Source organism: Agelaius tricolor, unplaced genomic scaffold, assembly GCF_023055355.1.
Source record: "Agelaius tricolor isolate 1412-34295 unplaced genomic scaffold, bAgeTri1.0.p SCAF_34, whole genome shotgun sequence".
Classification (NCBI taxonomy): domain Eukaryota; kingdom Metazoa; phylum Chordata; class Aves; order Passeriformes; family Icteridae; genus Agelaius; species Agelaius tricolor.
The window spans coordinates 1,976,511-1,995,900 of record NW_027269294.1 but is presented as its reverse complement, the minus strand read 5'-3'; the positions used below and the strand labels follow the sequence as shown (position 1 = coordinate 1,995,900).

Below are 19,390 nucleotides of genomic sequence, written 5' to 3'. Positions count from 1 at the left end.
TGTAGTAGAGGAAATGTAGTGTATTTGAATATCTGTATAGAGGATTTGCCCCGGGAGGTCCCAGTTGTCCTTGATGGGCTGCAGCTGTGATGCCCTTAACTGGGCTGCAGCTGTGACCAATGAAGATGATTGGGATAAAAGGGAGGGTGGGCTGGCCAGTCAGGGAGAGACTTGGAGGGGCTCTGAACTGGCAGAGAGCAACATGCAGAAGAAGGAGTCTGTGCTGTCAAGATCTGCAGCCATAAGAACACACCATGGAGGGTATGGGACTTTAGAGATCTGATAATAAGACTGTGGGACTCTAGAAATAGAATACAACAGCTGAGCACCCCAACACCTCCACTTTTCTCTGCAGCTCCAGCTTATTAACTATCTACCAGCAAATGGTTGGCCTGACCTTTTCCATTCTTGGCTGGCACATCCAGCTCAGACTACACCTGCAGTATTTGAAAAGGATTACCAGTGAAAGTGTCTTTCAAAGGTCTATCTTGCTCTTGGGACAATCATATCATGTTAAATAGTTTCCCTCTGCTTCTCCCACTGTCCTGCAAACATCTGCTGGATATGCAGTCAGCTGCGTTTTTGACAGCAGATTGTGTGGCTTTAAGCTATTCACTAAGAGCCTTAGCCAAACCCTCTGAAGCCAATACAAAGCTTTCCCTTGACTTTAGTGGAATTGTGCTCTCAAAGCACTTATGTGCAGGGCTCAAGTGGAACCAATGTAATTAAACTTAGCAACCGTATCTGGGTCACTCTGGCAGCCAAAGCCAAAATGGTTTGGTTTTTTTTTCTGATCAGAATTTAATATAAATAGTTTTATAGCATGCTGCTTAGTTTTGGGCATTTTGTCAATTAAAATGATTCAGGAGTAAAGAGACAATTTAATCTCAAGCAATATTATTTTTCTATCTTTCATGTTTGGTTTGACTTTCAGTTATAATCCCCTCTTTAAAAGGTATAAAAGTCTGTGATAAAACCCCATTCTAGGAATAAATGGAATCAGAGCAAAGGACAGACAACTGGTCCCCTGAAAAATTGAAATAATTTTTCCTATAGGAGAAGGGAAAATAGGCCTTTTGTTTTTAATATAGACTGCCGTCAAAGGTAAATTAAATTAAAAATGGAGTTCTGAAAACATTGTTTTATGGTAGCTAAGAGAGAGGGAAAGAGTAGTAGATCTAAGGGATAGTTTTGGCTCCCTGTCCTACATATAAGTGATTGTACTTGACTTGCAGAAATACAGATTCACTGAGTTTCTTTATCACCTGGTATAGTTGAATGTGCCTTTTTTATCCCAAATCTGAGGCATTCTTGCAGCTTGTGGATAACACTGGAGCCAGACAACAACAATTCTAGTTTTCATTCTGAACTTCAGTTTGTGGATACAAGACTGCTTAAGTTGCCTGTCTTTTTCATTAGGAACAGTTTTGAAAATAATACTTAAGAGGTGACAACAATCCATCAGGGAATGGGTAGAACAAGAGAAAACATGCTAATTTCCTGGTTCTGGGAAAAAAGTTAACATATGGTAACCTATTGTACTTGAGTTCAAGGGGGTTTCTCTTGTGCTTAAGGTTAAATCTCTCTTTAAGCCTTGGCTGTATCATATTTTGCTCGGTTTCTTGGTGCCTGCTGTTGGAGATAAGCAGATAGTGAGATTTTCCAAAGTGCCTTGGCATGTGAGACAACTAAGCATAGAAAAAACATCAGATCCACCAAACAGAGTGCACCTCCTCTGACATGGGCCATTTGAATGTTGGGTTTCCAGTCTAGCAGCTTAGGCCCTGTCTCTGCTTAGTGCTGAGCAGAGCAAGGCAGAGGGAGCAATTCATACCTAGGGTTAGGGCATGAAATAGACAGCAAAAATGTCTCAAACACCTTAAGTTAGAGGGAACCTAAGTGACTGATCCAGACTAGCTGTCTGGTTCCTGGAGAGTAGAGATAAATGGGAACAACTTAAATTAACGTTTCCCGACTTAACAAGGCATCTGCGTGTTGCAGCTCAATCTTGCTGTGTCCCTCTGTCACTGGTCTTGCTTCACATAGCAATAAAGACTGTGAATCAAAAAATGCTCTTCAGTTTCCCATTCTTGTCTGCTTGTTTCTTTTCTCATAATTGTATTTTGTAGGAAATATAGTATTAGCCAAGATGATGTTTTGATGTTTAGAAACTTGTCTTACAAACAGTTTTAGCTTCTAGTTTTGCACCACACACATAGATGCATCCATATGCTGTTCTTATTGAATTCTTATTCCTGTAAGCTCAGATACTGGCTCTGTAAAATGCATATTAAAAAAAATAATACTCATTAGAAATATAATGTTTCCCTTTCAGCTCCTGTTTCTGTTTACGTTTGTGATTTAATTCAGCAATCTGCCTATGTTGAGCAGATCATACCAATAAGTGAGTTACTTTTTTCATGTGCACATTCCCAAACCCTTTTAAAAGTATAAATAAGAATGTTTAGAGATTGCAGGTGACACAGTTTAATACTCAATATTTCCATGGCATACTTTGGGTCTCTCTTCCAACAGATTGTATTACGTTTTAAGTACATGAAGACAAACTCTGTGTGTTTATTCATTCTATGTTGTCATTTTCACTACTGCAGTAGAGCAAAAAAAATCTGAAGAGGTAAGAAGTAAATCGGATCTTTTTATCAGGTAGGAGCTCGATTTTCTCCTTTTTTCTTCCCCAATTAGCCAAATGCAGATTGCATGGATGATATACCTCCGGACCTGGAAGCATCCATAGGAGGCCCACCGACCAACCAGATCACGGGGGCCAGCGACATTACCGTGAACGAGAGCTCCGTGGCCCTGGACGCCCCGGCCCGCGGCCCGGGAGTGCTCCAAGTCATCCAGGACGTGGACTCCTTCCCCCAGCCTGGCGAGGGCAACTTCACAACAAGCAGTAAGTTCCCAATTCTGGCAGGGTTCGCACTGAAATAAATGTCTGGGAGCCCCAACCACAAAGGCCATGTCTAGCGAGCAGCCTTTGAGGGCTTTTCATTGCAGCAATGGCCTTGTTTTAAGCCCGGCAGGAATCTAGAGGGTAAGTAAATTTAATTATCTTGTGTTCTGCTGGTACTGCACTGATGGTCAGAGTTCCTGTACTTGAAAGCCTGAGTGCAGTTAAACAGCACTGATGATTTGTACAAAAACCAAAGGAGAATTTTACGTGTTTTCAGTGTCTTTAGTTTTCACTTGTGTAAGATGTGTAAGCGGTGCCATTTGAACAAGTAATTCTCAAAATGTTTGCATGTCTCTCTGTTCCTAAAAATTTTGTTCTCTCTTGAAAATCTGCTTCTGACAGTTTAAAAGAAATGTTGTCAGTTATTTTGAATAAGGACTGTGCTAGTCTAAAATTCGCATTTTTAGGCAAAATAGCAGATCAGTAGAAAATACCTGTTTGATACTAGTGGGTATATTGACAAGACTATTATAGAAAATCATCAGATATACTTGAAGGGAGGTAGAGGAATGTGGTAAAATACAGTTTTGTGTGTAGAGGTTGTGTAAGTTCTGGAAAAAATATACATTTTCAATGGTTTCTAGGTACTGCTCTGGGCCTGGGCATGAAAAAGAAGGTAAGTAATAATATTATGTGAAATGTAAGAGACACAAGATGGTACTAGGCTGAAATGATTTTACATTACTCTTCTTACTCTGTGGAGAGATGTGATAATCCCATTTTCTCCTGTTGTCATGCCCGTGTCATGGAAGTGAAAATAACTTCTAGAAAGACTGGACTTGTGACCTTAGATACTGGTGACCCAGATTTTTATCTTCTGTTTTGTGGATTTCAGGTTTCAGATGTGGTCCTTTTATGGTCTAAGTTCTGGATTCAGCAAGGAGTGAGCAGCAAGGTTTTAATCCCAGCCATCTTCCATGGCCAGCTGCCATCTGGGGGCATTCAGTTTTCTCAAGTCTCCTTGAGTGCTGGCAAGAGCTGTTCAGAACAAGATGGCATTTTGTTCCTTCCAATAATTGTTTTGAAATGCGTTTAAGGCTGATTGTAAAAACAAAGGAAAGATGGCATCACATTGTAATAAAGACTGAGCTAAATGCTGGTCTCTGCTCTGCCCTTGAGCCCTCCAGAAGCAAGTAGATCCTCTCATGGATAATGGTCCTTGCCCCACAGTTCTCTGAAAGATTCACCCTGTTGGGGCTGGAATGGAGGGCCGTGGGGTGCCCCTTACACGCACAGCTGCATGACACATGCTGGGAAAAGCCAGCAGCCTGGCCCCAAGCCCAGCATGAGGAGCAGTCTGTGCTTTTCATTCCAGGATCTTGTCAGGCTGGGAAGCAGCTCTTCTGGTTTCTCAGCAGGCGTAACAATGCTGGTGAGGCTGCCAGTGAGCACAAGAGCTCAGTAACTCTCCAGGCACTCTCTTCCCTCCAGATTTCTTTCAAGGCATTGCAGAAGGACCAAACAGGTTTTTAATTCATTTTCCAAGTTGCCAGCTCAGTTAAGTAACTGAGTGAAAAGCTTTCTCAGAGCCAGCAGAATACTGCAAGGCTACAAAAATGCCTGATTTTGCCTTGGTGCCCTTTGTTTACCACCTTACCCTTCGTTTTTCCCCTTACCCTTGACAATATTGGACAATAGACCTGAAGACTGGACAATCCCTAGGGCTGGCAGCAGAACCCATGGACAAGGACCTTGCACCAAGACCAGGCACACAGACAGCAAACTACAGAGCATCAGGAGATCATCATCACCTGGAGAGACTGGCCAGGCTGAGGGAAGGACTGTGAAAAGAGGTTTTTTCCTGGTTACATGAGAGAGAGCAAGAGACTATAACAGGGAGGGAAAACTGGAAAGTGGCCCAAGCTCTGTAAGGGTTGTAATCCTCACAGTGTCAGAGGTGTGGGTGGGGAAGCAGGCCTTTCCAGTGGCTTTGAGAGGAAGGAAGGCCTGAGGAGAGCTCAAAGCACCTTGGGACCTTCCAAAAGCAAATGCATGCCTGCCTATCCTGTGGTTGTCACACAGTCACGCAGGGAGATCTGTTTTAATGCTTAGTTAGCTGCTGTCATTCATTCATCGTTCACATGTAGACGTGAATCTTCACCTGGATTTTGCATCTCAAGGGCAATGCAGTACTTGGATATTTATCAGTGATGGGTGTGCAAGTTTCCCTGCCATCATCACCACATCCGGCCTGGTGCATTTTGCAGTTAGTTCCCAGAAAAGTCACTTAGTCCCTTTTTGCAGCAGAGCTGCAGCAAAGAAGAGGTCTTTGGTTAGGGGGGCTGAATTCCAGCAGTTATGGGAATTTGGCTCTCTAGTTGCCTCATATGAATTTGGAGGGTTCAGGCAGTTTAAAAGGTAGAACTTGGCATTGTAGGCAACTTGAGCTCTCAAGGCAGTGAAAGGGCAACATCCAGGGCCTTATATATAGTTGTGGTATGAATCCCAATGCTAACTAAATCAGAGGGTAAGGCTAGGCTAAATAACTGGGTCGTAGCTGTCAGAGTAGATGGAACTTTATAGGCATTATGTCTTTTTTATTGTATTCCTTATATTCAGAATGCTCAGCTGCACGCCACAGAGCTTGCTGAGCGTGCCCTTTGTGTGAACTAGCCTGCCTGGGAATTGCTAAGTGATGACACTGATTGCTCCCAGGAATCTTTGCTGAAGTTGCTAGATCCTGGCCTCTCTATATAGCATTATTGATGCCAGCCTACTCCAAGGCTGAATCTGCACTTCCAGTTTTTTCCCCCCTTGTTATTGAATCTGTGCAGACTCCAGGACTCCAGTGCAGCCTTGACGTGGCCTCCTGCACCCAGCACCACAAGTCCTTGCATCATCCCTTGTTCCTCACAAAAGTTCAGTGGTCCAGGAGGTAAAGGACTTGCCATTTCCTTTCCACCCATTTCTGCAACACTTTTCACTTCATTGTTGTTACATTCTTTTTTGCCTGTTGATTCATCATTCTGGTATTGTTGTCTTGGTTTGGGTTTAATTTCCCTTCCTGTGTTTCCAGTGATTATTCAGAACCAGAAGACCTCCCACAGTGTGTCTGGAGGGAGGGTATTCCCAGAATATTGTTCACATTGGGTAAAACTCTGTCTCTATGGTGGCAAAGCTCCTGCCTACTTCAGTGGGGCCAGATTTATAATTTCTGGAACTCAGCCAGTGCTTTTCTTCTTACTTCTGTGCATAAGCTCAACACACATCCTGCCTTCTCTCTTTCCCTTTTGCTCCCCATGCTCCTGGTACCTGTGGGACCCTTGGAAATGTGGTGTACTGTGAACATCTGGACAGGACTAAGCCCTAGGGTTCCTTGCTAAACCAAGAATCTCCTCTTTAGTTGCACTGAGAACTTAAAAATGGACCGGCAGGTTCTCTCAGCTGCCTTTTAGCAAGATCCAAGCCTTCATCAAGTCTCTTGGGCATATCCACAGCCAAAGTCTCTTCAGTATTTAGTTCTAGTGACTGTTTGCCCTCTATGGTGGGATATTGTGTAGGATCCTGGGATAGCAGGTTGTAATTCCTGTTACAGGTTGCTGAAAAGGTATTGATGGAAAAAATGAAAAACTGGACTTGTGGGGAAAAAAAGAGAGGGGAGAGTAGATGGGGGAAATAGTGTGAAATATGTAAGAGTTCATCTCAGCTGAGTTTACTGCTCTGACTTTTTCAGCTCTCCAGAGCATATGACAGATGACAACCTAAGGATCTTTTTCTACAATCATGCATCATAGCAATCTGTGGTACCTAATTTTTAGTAGTGAGTTACGCAAAATGTTGCTAGTTTTGGAGATCTCAGTGCATGTGGAATTTCCTGCTCTACGTATGAAATGAGTGTGAGCTGGACTGGGCTAAGATCTGAACTTGAAGGAGCTCTGAGCTACACCAGCTTCAGAGGGTGGATCTAAGGTTTGAGGAGACCTTTGTAATATTCTTTGGGTCAGGCTTAGCTGGGATTGAATGGTATGGTTAAAAAAGGTAATTTTCTGGGAAAGTAGCATCTAGATATTCTAAAGTTATGGTGACACTGGCAGGTGAAAAGTAGTTATTAGATTTTCTTTTATGGCATCCATGGTCATTTATCTCCCTCAAGCACTTACTAACTTCTGCAGTAAATAATGTGCACTGTCTTTGCCAGTAAAGTTTATCTCTTCATAAATACTTCCTATTTTTCAGTTTAGACAAGCTTTTATATTCCATTCAGCAGGGTATCTCATCCCACTGCGTAGGGCCTCAGAAATCCCTCTGGTACTATCTCTGTAGTTGGAGGGAGATCCCTAAATAATTCTACTACACACATGAGCAGGATTTTTAGTGGGAAAAACCACAAACTTTCCTCCAAGGTATCATATCACCTGCAAAGTCCACAGAGTGTGGCACACTGTACAACAGTGTGGGCAGTCTAGACAATATCAGGAGTTCCTTTTCTGCCTCTCATTTTGTTCTTTCTATAAAACCCTGCCAAGGTACAGCTCATCATGACTGTTAGGACCCTTTCAAATCCCTCTGATAGCTCTCCATTAAATCTATTAATATAACTTTTAGGTAATTATTTTGATCTGTATGCTTGTCTAAAATATCTTTGTGAAGAATAGTCAGCCTTTGGAAGTGGATGAAAGTGCATGATAAGCATCTGATCCACTCTTGTCTTGTAACCACTTGACTGTTCCTCCTTGCTATGAATAGTGGGGTTTTTATAGGTGGAATGTAAAGGGGGAGGAAAAGGTGGAAAAATTCCCTAGATACTAGTTAATGCAGCAAGTTATGAGCTCTTGAATTAGCAAGTTCTGATACTGTCCCAGAGGGAGAATACTGATGGGACCTAGTTAAAGATTGAGCCAATTGGGTCCCATGTGCCTGGCATGTGACCTAAGTCCTGGTGGCTCTGCTAAAATCTTGTGGGGATATTGCACTAAGTAGTTGTCATGGACCAACACTTCCAATGAGCTGAGTTCCTTGATTGTTTTGGGACCAACACTGATGCCAACATAGCAGTGGTGGTTTGAGAGTCACCAAGTGAAACACAGCTGGCACTGAAAATGTGCTCTAGATTATCACATAAGTTTTTGTGTTATAAAACTGCTCCTTCTTTCCATATGTTGAGGAGCGAAATAGAAAGCGTTTCTGCACAGAAAATTGCAAAAAGGGATGTACAAAACTGCTGTGAATCAAGGAGGAAATGTAAATTCTAATTTATTTTTTTCGTTTTCTGTTTCACATCTTCTGTGTCCATTGATGCTGTGTACAGAGTAAGGATGAAGACATCAGATCAATAAGGTCCCTTTTCCCCACGGAGCTGTGATATGGCTCAGTGAGAGGGCATGGTAAAAGCACTCACAGCAGTCTGGACTAACCTAGGGTCCCAAAAAGGCTGCAGATGCCATGAAGATTGCTTAATATTTGAGTCTAGGAAGAGATGCAGAAGAAAGTGGTCACTTCCAGTCATGAAAGCTCCATTTTTTAAGTCTGCCTGTACATTTGAACATTTGTACATCTGTGACAGTCCCTGGCTTGCCTCTGTCTGTCCCTAATTACATTCCCTGTCTCCATGTTGATTTTATGTTGTGTAGCTGCCTTGGAAGCCTGGTCCAGAAGCCAGCCAAGTTCTCCCTGGTGGTTTTCTTTCATTTGGATCAGTTTTCTGATCCAGAAGTTGTTGTGCCAGTACAGTAGGAAGAAAGAAATGCGGAGCACAGGAGAAGAGAGGAACATAGAAGCCAGCTTTCACAACAGTATTCCCAAAAGCAAGCACACTATCTCCATCACAACTGGACCCTACACAGCTGTCTATTTTGCTCAAAAATCGTAATGAACAACTAGGCAAAGAAAGGATGAAGCTTCAAATCTTATTTGAATGCTCATATCTGAGTATATACTGAGCATTTTATTAATGTTCAGTGAATGCAAGAGACATAAGGTATTTATTGTCTATGACAACGAAACTAAGGAAGGACAAGTGCTTCTTTAAAGACTGTAGGTGTTTGGTTTGCTTGTTTTGATAGCAGGGTGGCTACATGGGTGGCTTCTCTCAGAAGCTGCTAGTTGTCTAGTGGATCCAATACCAGCTAGCTCCTGGACGCTGGAGCAGCCTATGTTTTCAGGACTGCACCCCATGGCAGGGACCCATGCTGGTGCAGTTAGTGAAGAGCTGTGCCTGTGGGAAGGACTTAGATTGGACAAGTTTGGAAGCCTGCCTCCTGTGGGAGTGTCCCCATGTTGGAGCAGGGGAGGAGTATGAGGAGTCCTGCCTCTGACAATGAAGGAGCAGCAGAGGAAATGTGATGGACTGACTGCAACCCCCACTCCCCTATGCTGCTCGGGGGAAAACCGGCAGAGAGTCTGGGAGTCAAGTTCAGCCCAGAAAGAAGGCAGGAAGGTGTTTTTGAGGGAAGGTGTTTTAAGATTTATTTCTCCTTACCTTACTCTGATTTGTTTGGTGGTAAGTTAGATTAATTACTTTTCCCCACAAGTCAAGTCCCTTTTGCACCTGATGGTAATTGGTGAGTGATCTCTCCCTGTCCTCAGCTCAACCCACTTGCCCTTTGTTGTCTTTTCTCTGCCCTGCCCAGATGAGGAGGAGAGAGGTAGAGTGGCTTTGGTGGGCTCTTGGTGAGCAGTCAGGGTCCAGGCACCACCCTGTGCTGGTGCAGAAGTGTGTCCTTAGGTGTTCCATCCCCAGTTGCTCTGAGTGGGTGTTGTGTGTGTGCAGGGGAAAAGGGGACCTGAGGACTGCACCAGTGATGACACAGCTTGTGTCTTTCTTTGTGTTCCACTGTCTTTAGCAGGTGTCTGGGTGGAACACTGAACAAGAAAGCTTTCAAAGCAAAATTGACCATGTAGAGTGAAATACAAGTCTGAACTACAGAGACACCAGATGACTTCAATACTAGCTGATCTCTTTGATTTATACTTGACAAAAAAGGCTTGCCTTGCAAGAGGTGTTCAGTATCTTGCATACAATTGACTTGATTATTTACACTTGTAAATGTCTGTAGAGTTTTTATTCTCATCCGTTTTTATGGAAAAGCCTCCACTGAAATCATCAGGAAGTGCTGTTTAAGGTACAATGTGCTACTCTGATTCTGAATCTTTTCCTTATCAATTCAGAAACAAAACCAAATGGGGAGACACAAGGATCCAGCTTGGGACAGCACCTGAAAATAAGAAGTATGGCAGAGCAGTGGTTCTGCAGTAAGGCAGGCAGAGGAAGGGGAGGATCCCGGGGTGCCTCTGGTGGCTGCTGTCATTTCAGACAGGCAAGGCAAAAGCAGTGCTCACCTGTGCTGTGCAGACCTCAGAGAGCCCAGCTGGGGTCGGGCTGTGCTGAATCAGCCAGTGCATGCACAGATATGGGCCCACTTCCAGAAACCTCACAGGTAAGAGCAGATCACAGCAAGCAAACAGCTCTTGTAAATTTAGTGAGGGGAAAAGGACAGTGAAAAGGCAGCTGTGCCTCTTGGAGGGTAAAAACAAGAGGCTGAGATGCAGAAAGTACTCAAAAAGCCATTCCTGCAGCAGTCACTCTCGGTTCTGCTTGCATGTGTTTTGTTCTGGCTGCATTGCTTCATGAGTGTCTGTCTATTCACCTTAGTGCTCCCTAGTGGGTAACTGAAATGAAAGAAGTCAGGCAAGAGCTCTGCTGATAAAAATGTTTCCAGTCATTGGTACACAATGTTTTTCACCTTATTCATCCCAGCTGTGGGCCTGTGAACGTGCAGCAGAATCATTTGCTCAAGGAAGCTGACTGGTTTCTCATAAGAATTTCAAGGACCATGTGCATGCTTACATCTGAAGTTCTTGTCTTCAATTCTGATTTCTCAAAAAACATGAGAGTTACATTTAGAAGAGATCAAGTGAAAGGAAGGGGGAAGTGTGCATGTAACTATGTGATAGTTTTTCTGCCATACAAAAAACAGTCTTGCGGGAGATGTTTGGCCTGCAAGAAGCATCCAGAACTGCTGTGGTCTAAATTTTCTCCGGTCTCCTGTAGGGGCAACAGCTCAAACTTTGACATACAGTCTCTAATACTCCACAATTTCAGCTTAACAAAAAAAAAAAAAAAAAAAAATCAGTCCTACTCACTTTTCATCACTTTTCTCCAACCCCTGCAGAAATTAGGGATCCTCCAGGGTTGCAGCAGCAACCAGGCCACTTCACCTAGAAGTGAGAGTTCTCATTAAATTCTTAGTACCTGGACATTCTGTTGTTCTAGATGTGGGCAATTCTAAGTGAAGGTACTGCCTGAAGCTGATGCTTTGAGATAGGCCAGATGGAGAAACTGGCTTGTGAGTGTTTATACAAAATGGGAATGATTGCAAGAGAAGAAGGTAATAGGTCAAGCCCAATATCCAAGAGGAAATATCCAACTTGTGGCATGCATGTTAGGGGATTTTCTCCTGCCTGAGAGCCTGGGAGTGGGAGGGGTGTGTAAGCCCTCTCATTTAGGGGTGCTGAAAATAGGACCCATGTGGATATATTCTTGCCCAGCTAAATGCCATCTTTGCCACTCCAATAGCAAGGCTGGAGAAAATATATCCTGGGGATGAATAAATATATCCTGGGGAATAGACTCAGGCTGTACTCAGCACAGTGCATCAGAGTTGCATTAATGAACCCAAACTGGCCTTTTATTGTGACTGCCTTTTGCAAGTGCCAATACATTTGACTGTTCTTTTCATTGTAACTCATGTTAACATATCTGAGGCACTCAGGGAGTAGGCAAGAACATAGGCTCTGTTGGGTGGCAATAATTAAGCCATGAATTAATATACACAATGTGCAAAACAACTTACCTGGAGACCTCTGTGAATGTTTGCTCCATTTTCCGCTCTTGAGGTAGCATAGTGCTATAAATCAATGAAAACAATGCTCCTAAAGGACAATGAATAGAAAATGTGTAGAATAAGGGTGCTGGTGGCAAAGTCAGAATGTGAAAAGCACTTAGTTGAAATAGCTTTACTAAATTTATTAAATTGTCTCATCTCAGTCGGGGGGGAAATATCACACAAAAGGAGTTTAAAATCTGCCAGTTCCTTGCACAGTAATTAAATAAGCCAGTGTTATTATAAAAGTGTTTTCAGCTGCTAAGGTTTCTTTGGGAGACAGCCACCAATCGTGGTGTGTCACATATGCATGAGAAACCTGACTTCAGATTTTGCCCCCAAGTGCTCAGGATATTGAATTCAGCTAAGGTGTTGCTGAACTTGTTTACTTCCCTGTAATTGCATTTTGAAAAGGCACCAGCAAATTGTCTTTCTGTGCATGAATACCTGTCAATCTGTAAGACCAAAATAGCCTTAAAGAAGGAAATTTTAGAAAAATGACCCTCTACCAACCTGTTCTGGGAGATGGAACATGCTTCCAGCTGTGGAGAAGGCTGCAGCCTAAGAGTGCACTTCCAAGGGAACAGTTTTGGAGGAAAGCTTTGGGAGAAAGGTTGTGGTTTTAGTTGTTCACCCTCAAGAGTTAAACTGCTATAAATGTGTATTCCACAGGGCAGAAACAATTACATGTGATTGCAGTAGTTCCCTTTGTCTCTCTTTTATTCCTAAGTTAATCCTTCAGTTGTTGGTTGATTGTGACTGACAGATGCAAGACCACTTCCCTTGTAAAAACTTAACATGTACTATAAAGTGGTACTCAGCTTCTAAAAGCCCTTTTTCCAGACTAGATAAAAAATATAGCAATATTTTAATCTTGTGTTTTCTAAAAGCCCTTTTTCCAGACTAGGTGAAAAATATAGCAACATTTTAATCTTGTGTTTTCTAAAGGCTCCTGGGGTCTAAGTTGTTCTGGAACTGCCTGGGAACCTCTTGGACATGACCACTTTTCAATGAGAGGAGTGGAAAGTGAAGAAACTTGAATAAAAAAGGAATGGCAAAAGGGGTTAAAACCCAACTTAATGCCACAGAGTTTTGACTCTAACTTTACAGTAGTGTAACAAAGGGAAATAATAATGAACAGTGCAAAGGCATTTATGTTTTTTTGAAGTTACATGGTTGGTTGGTTTCTAGGTGGTTGGAGTGGTTTTGTTACTTTTATTTCTCTAGGGAGGTATCATTATATAGGGTAAAAACTCCTTCTTCTGCCTCCCCAAGGAGTGTTCATGCTCAGAACACAAAAGAAGGAGGAACAGGACTATATAATAACTTGAAAAATTGAAACAGAGACGAAGGTTTTTCATGCAGAAAAACAGTGGTTTTAAGTCACTCTGTTTCAATTTGAGTTTCACATGTAGAATGTTAGGGAGGTCTTGATGCTAGTGGTGGTAGCCAAGTGACCTAATGAACATATTTTCTAGTAAAATTCCAGCTGCAATTTGTTGAAACTTAAATTGACCTTTCCCATCCACTGCTCTAAGAAGAAATTCAGAAAATGGATGTCTTGGGTTTGGCCTTGCTGTGTTCCCATGAGCATTTCAGCAAGAATCCCTGATAAAAGCTGGGCTTTGGAGGGGATTTTCCCATGCCAGAAGTTGTTCAGTTGAAATTACACTGTGACTGGAAGCTTATTTGAAGGGAAATGCTAAACACCCCTGGATTTATATACCCTAAAACTGCATTTGTGGATGCCCTTCAGGATTTCATACCAGCCAGACCCAAAGCTCCAAGGGCACTTTGCAAATGAGAAATCATCCTCAGATGCCCTTTAGCCAGCTTTAGTGTCCTCTAGGTGAGATGGAGTTCCCTCTTCAATGCTGGTTTCACTCCTTATTGTCCTGGTTGCCCCTCTCTGGGTTTTGTCTCACCCAGCATTTTGCAATCCAGCAAATGGAGCTCACTTTTTTGTCATGTTACTTGTGTGGTCCACGAGCAAGGAAGCAAAAGGAGCAGGTAAATGAGGAGGGAGCATGGGTGCACTCTTGCTTTAGGCTGGAGAGACCAAAGTCTTGCTTTCAGACCTCAGGTCAAGAAAAACTGTGCTATGTTCTTTCTAATATGGGCTCATTTGGGACAGAAAGGAAGGCAGGCAGGAAGGAGACACAGGATCAGGAGGAGACTCAAATTAATTTGAACTCTGTAAATCAAAATTGACATTTCGGTTTCTGTTGTTGTCAAGGCTGATTTTTTTTTTCTTCTTTACATGAAGCTATTTTCATAAATTTTTTTCAGACAATATTTGAGTGTAACAGGCCAGGCCTGGCACTTCAGATTTATTTTTAATGGGAAAAAAAATGTTGAGCTTTTGCATGATTGTCAGAGGAATGTTCCAGTTAAAAGGAGATTGGCATCAACTGATTTAAATTTTCCAAAATTAACGTACAGGATAAACAGCTGACCTCTTCCTTTAAGAGAGCTTTTCTTGATTGTTGTTCTGTACTTATGTGTTCTCTGTGAGTGCACTGAATGTGCATTAATGTACTCAGACAAGCTTGTTAGAATTTTATTTGGTGCACTAGCCCTACCACAAGACACAAGTAACATTTTGGACATCTCTGTTCCAAAAAAACCTCCTAGTCATACTTTAATCCTCATCTCATGTGCTCATGATGGGGTTTATATGTGCTCAATTTCTTTCCTGTGGAATGCTTATGATTAGATAAAAAATATTGCTTAATCCTCTAAGTAAAGAGTGAAAGCAACCTAAAGAAGATGCAAAGGACATTAAAAATGTTTACTTTTCCAAAAGGAAAGGTTTTGCTATAATCTCTTAGTTTAGTTTTTTTTATTATTTCTAAACTAATGAAAAGAGACGTGTTTCTCATAAGAACAACTACATATGGGCCAATTAAATTGGGCAGTTTTGCTTAACTTTTCAGGAAGTCCTGGTAGAGGTTTTCCTGATGGAAACTATGGGCTGTTTCAGACTGCAGAAATATGCTTTACTTTTCCTGCTAGTACCATTTGTATGAGGCTTATAGATCCTATCAGCTGACAATGTCATCTCCTACCTGCCAATCCATAAATACCAGCAGCAGTTGGAGTAATGTGCATCCTCTGCAAAAGGCTGACCCACAGACCTAGCAGCACACAAAGACCTTCCCAGTGCACAGACTATCCAAATAGCGAGAAGTTAGAACTTTTAGGTGTAAAAACATTCACATTTTGCTGTTGGGGGTCTTGATCAGAGTTCCTTCTCAGTCAGAGAACTGGTCATAGCTGTAGATACATTACTGATAGTGGAACTATTGACTAGGCTGCAGGGAAGATCAGATCTGGGATAAAGCTGTTCAAAAGCTGCATGATTACACTGGAATATAAAATGTGTTGCAGGGTTTGATAGGCTTGTGGTAGGCTTTTAAGGAAAGGAGAGTTAGCAGCTGAACTCATCTGTCACTGCAGGATGTTGAAAAAAAAATTAAATCTCTGTGGTTTGGTGTTGCATGAAGGGCTCTTTTGAAAACTGGGTATTATGGCTTTTAGCTGCCACCCATCTGCAGTTCTGCACTGGCACAAAGATGAATCAAGTGGCTGGGGAGCTGGTGCAGTGAATGATGTTAATTGCTAGCAAATCTGAAAGGGATTGTGTCATGCTGCCATTGCAATTGTGGAGAGCAGACTCAGCTACCCAAGACGTCCCTTCCAGAGCAGGTCTCTTACAGTAATGCTCCCTGTGTTCCAGGTACTGCTACACTGAACTGCTTCCTACACTTGTCTGCCCTTTTTCCTGCTGTTGTTTAAAGCATCATCACATAAGGCTCCAGAGTAAAAAAGTCAGAGTAGTGAAGTGTTTGAGGTCAATTAGTTTGAATGAAATGTTTCTGAAAGCTCCAGAATTTGGTAGTACCCGATCATAAATGTTGTCAGTGGTCAGTAAAGGCCAGAGCTGTCCTTTCTCTGTGTGTGTATGAGGGAGGACCAGATACAAGAACCTACCAGGGGGGTATCTGAAAAGGGGGCCCTATAAATTAAGTGTGCACTGTTTTCAATTAGGATTAAAACTTCCTTCTGTAAGGGTTCTGTGAAAGTGGATGTTAAAGAAAGGTTCTTTGCAGAATTTTTAATTAGGGACTTCAAAAGAGGAAGAGTATGGGTACTGTAGAAACCCACAGGGAGAAGATTTAAATGACAGAATGCTCTGAAAGCACCTACAATTTATTTTTAAAAACTACTGCAATTCTCATAAAATTAAGAGGTGACACTTCAGCTTGTCACGTTCTATTCCTTCACTGCTAACAGACATCTAAACAGCAGAAATTGCTTCTTCTGTATGGAAAAATGGATGTTCTTATGTAATTGATCTTTCTATAATCTGTTTGCCTATGTGCCCATCCTGGAAGAGAAGAAATAGTGAAGCTGTAGGCTATGTCTGTAGTGATCTGTTCAGGTTCTTACTTTGTTTCAATATATGCGTCAGCCTTGTCTGCAGAATATTGTACTATTGCTGGTGCCACACCATCAAGAGATTACATCTACAACCTGAGGGAATTTGAGAGACTGAAAAGCATGTTCTTTGCTTTTAAACTGGGATTTTTTACAGACTCATTGAGAAATTGCTGGGGCTCCATGATTTTGGGATTTTTTTTCTGTTGTTACAAATTTGTCTACAGCTGAATTGCACTAAACTCAATCTTTTTCTCTTGAGCTACAGTAAGTAGGTAAGCTATGTCCTGTGACAAAATATCTAACTTAGATGTCCAAATGATATTGGGTTCGACAGTCTTGTAAAGTTAAAAATTATGTTTTCTCTGAGTTGTGCTGTTTCTGTCAAGTATTCTGTTTTTGTGGACTTGCAAGAATTAATCTTTACCCTAAGCAGTGTACTTTGGCCCAGTGTCTTCCAGGTTTTTGGGGACAGGTACCTGACAGTCCTGTGCACATGTGGCAGGAGACTGGAAATGTTCCATTTCCTCAAGTCCAGGTGTGTGAGCTGGTGGGAGCCCATGGAAGCTAAGATCCACAGAATTAAACAATGGGATTATACTGCTTGGATGTACAAGTCTCTTTATTCTGCCAGCCTGCCAGTAAGCTATGTGTTGTACAACACACAGTAGCACATGCAGCATTTAGGGTTGGCTTTTGTCTCACCCTGCTGTCCCTTCAGAGTTGTGAATGGCTGGCAGTGTGAGTAAAGGTGTTTGCTCGCTGCTCAAAGGGTGTTTGTCTCTCCACATGTTTCACCCTGGCTGCTGGGATAATGCTCACAAGACCCCTTACACACCATGAACATGACAAAGTGTGGTTTTTCTCTGACTTTATCCCTTCATGGTCATTGTTTTGCAGTGACACCAAGGAGTGCTGGTCATTCAGCAGCTGAGAAAATCAAGTGGATAGTGCCCTTACCACACCTGATGTTTTAGATGTATAACAGCATGGCCACTGCAGGGACAGCTTGCAGGTGTTGAATGCAGTAATATATTACCAAAGGCAGCTCAGGTACCTGAAAATCACAACTGCCATGTACTTGCAGCCCCGTGCTTCAGTGTGTTTTTAATCTTTTCCCCTGTTATGGGAGATGTCATTTTCTGCTTTTCAATCAAGGACATGAATGATTTTGCATGTTCTAAATAATAATAATTTGTATCAGTTGGTACTTTAAATGAAATAACTGCACATTTACTTATGGAACTTCCTGGGGGATCAGAAGAACAGAGGTGCACCCGGGCAGTGTTTGGGTGCTGAGGATGGCCACTAGTGAGCAGTAAAGGAAGGTGTGCAGCAGCATCCCACTGTCCCTCTCTCCTTCTAGGCAGTAGGAAGGCCTGGAAGGAGAAAGGAAAAGCAGCTTTGCAAAGGTTTTAGAGGCTAGATGCCCTGTTGTCAAGGAAGTAGAGTGGCTCTTGTCTGTCAGTGAAACAAGACGAGAGTGTGGGACTGAGGTGTGGGGTCAAAGATGGAACAAAACACTTGGTAGTGAATAAAATCTAATAGGTGGTATCTCTGTCTGTGACATGGGGTTGGAGCTAGGTGATCTTTAGGGTTCCTTCCAACCCAGGTCTCTTTATGATTGCCTCAAGACCAGATGTGCAGATAAACTGTGAAGGACCTTGAATGTGGGGATGAGCTGATCCAAGAGCATAAGGTGCAAGAGACAGTATCATGGCCCCATTGACTGTTCTGGTAATCTTTGTGACCAAATTTTGACTGAGTTTCCAGTGGGAAAAAGCCAAGTCTAGTCATGTAAAAAGAAAATGATGTTGCAGTATGTGGGCCACAGAAGGAGTCTCCCTGCTGGTCCCAGGAACGTGATGAGCATGACCCATTAAGAGTAAGAACAAAGAGGAAATTAAACTGAAAGCAAAAATATTCTATTTTCTTGGGTCATACCAGGCAGAGGCATGTTTGCTGTATCACAGAGAGGATTGGCAGCTGATCAAAAGTTCCCAAAATGTCAACTAGTCTCTCACAGAGAGGAGACTGATTTCCAAAGTGTTGACTACTAAAATAATGTTAATATGTGCTGTGAATTTCAAAGGCTGAGTGTTCCAATTCCTGGGTAAAATCCCAAAGATTTACTATATGCTCATTAAAAATAGATATACATATATATACAATGGGAAAAAAATAAGTTTTACTTTTCTAGCCAGTTGGGCCCAGCTACTTCCATACAATAACATCTGGTATGTGTTCTGCCCCTTTCTTTGCTCAGTCTTTTGCATATGTGCTTACTGTCTGCTCTCTGTGTTATTTAGCTTTATTTGGACAATTTTTTCTTACTTTCTGTTGGAGAAAGCATTTGGGTGCTGATAATTTCTGCACTCTCTCTGAAAATGAGTTTATTGGTCTTGCCCAAGCCCAAAATGTCTTCTCAGGTAACTGGTGTTAAAGTTTATTGCTTAAGTACAACATGCTCCAAACTTAGGTTTCAGAAAATTAGTTATATCACTAAAAAATTTTCCATTTTGATGCTTGACTTGAGATACTGGGGTGTGATTTCCAGATGATGATGATGATGGTAGCCCTTCATACTGCAGAAAGTTTAAAGACAAGGAACATAGTGCTTGGCTGTTTTTCATTAAGAGATGCTGTATCTTCTCCCAAACCACATACCCTAGAAAAAGATAAGGGGAAGAAATTTTGTTGCCCTTTTATTCAGTACTTGGGGGGAAAAAAAACCAAACAAACAAGTTTACTTTGGGAAAGCCTCCAGTGTTTTATGTCATATCTAGACCCATCTATCATATCTCTCAATCACCTAGGGGTTTGGTGCAGGTAAACATATTTTTGAAGTGTCCTCTTGAGTTCATCTTGCCAGGTCATGGCATGTGGTTCTTTCCCTGTGTGCTGGTGTCTGGGTACTCCTTGCAAAATGTTTCAAACATCATCTGCTTTACCTCCTGGAAGAAGCTCTGTTGCCATTGGTACATTCACAGAGCTCTGGCTTGTTATTTACAAAAACGACTCTAACCTTTCCTTCCCAAAGCAGTTACCACACAAGTCCTTGTTCCCCTTGCTGCTCAGATAAATCTCCCTCTGATTCTAGGGAACAGCAATAAAATATTTCCCCAGTGCTCTGTTCTCAGTCGTAGCCAGCCAA

General features: G+C 42.2%; 1 protein-coding gene across 1 annotated transcript in view; it reads left to right on the top strand.

Moving 5' to 3' along the window:
• Positions 1–19,390, top strand: part of RNF150 (ring finger protein 150) — a 109,564-nt gene that overhangs the window by 77,987 nt on the left and 12,187 nt on the right. Inside the window, exon 6 of the mRNA XM_071452443.1 lies at positions 2,704–2,914. Within this exon, the coding sequence (XP_071308544.1) occupies positions 2,704–2,914 (211 nt within the window). The remainder of the gene's footprint in view (positions 1–2,703; positions 2,915–19,390) is intronic.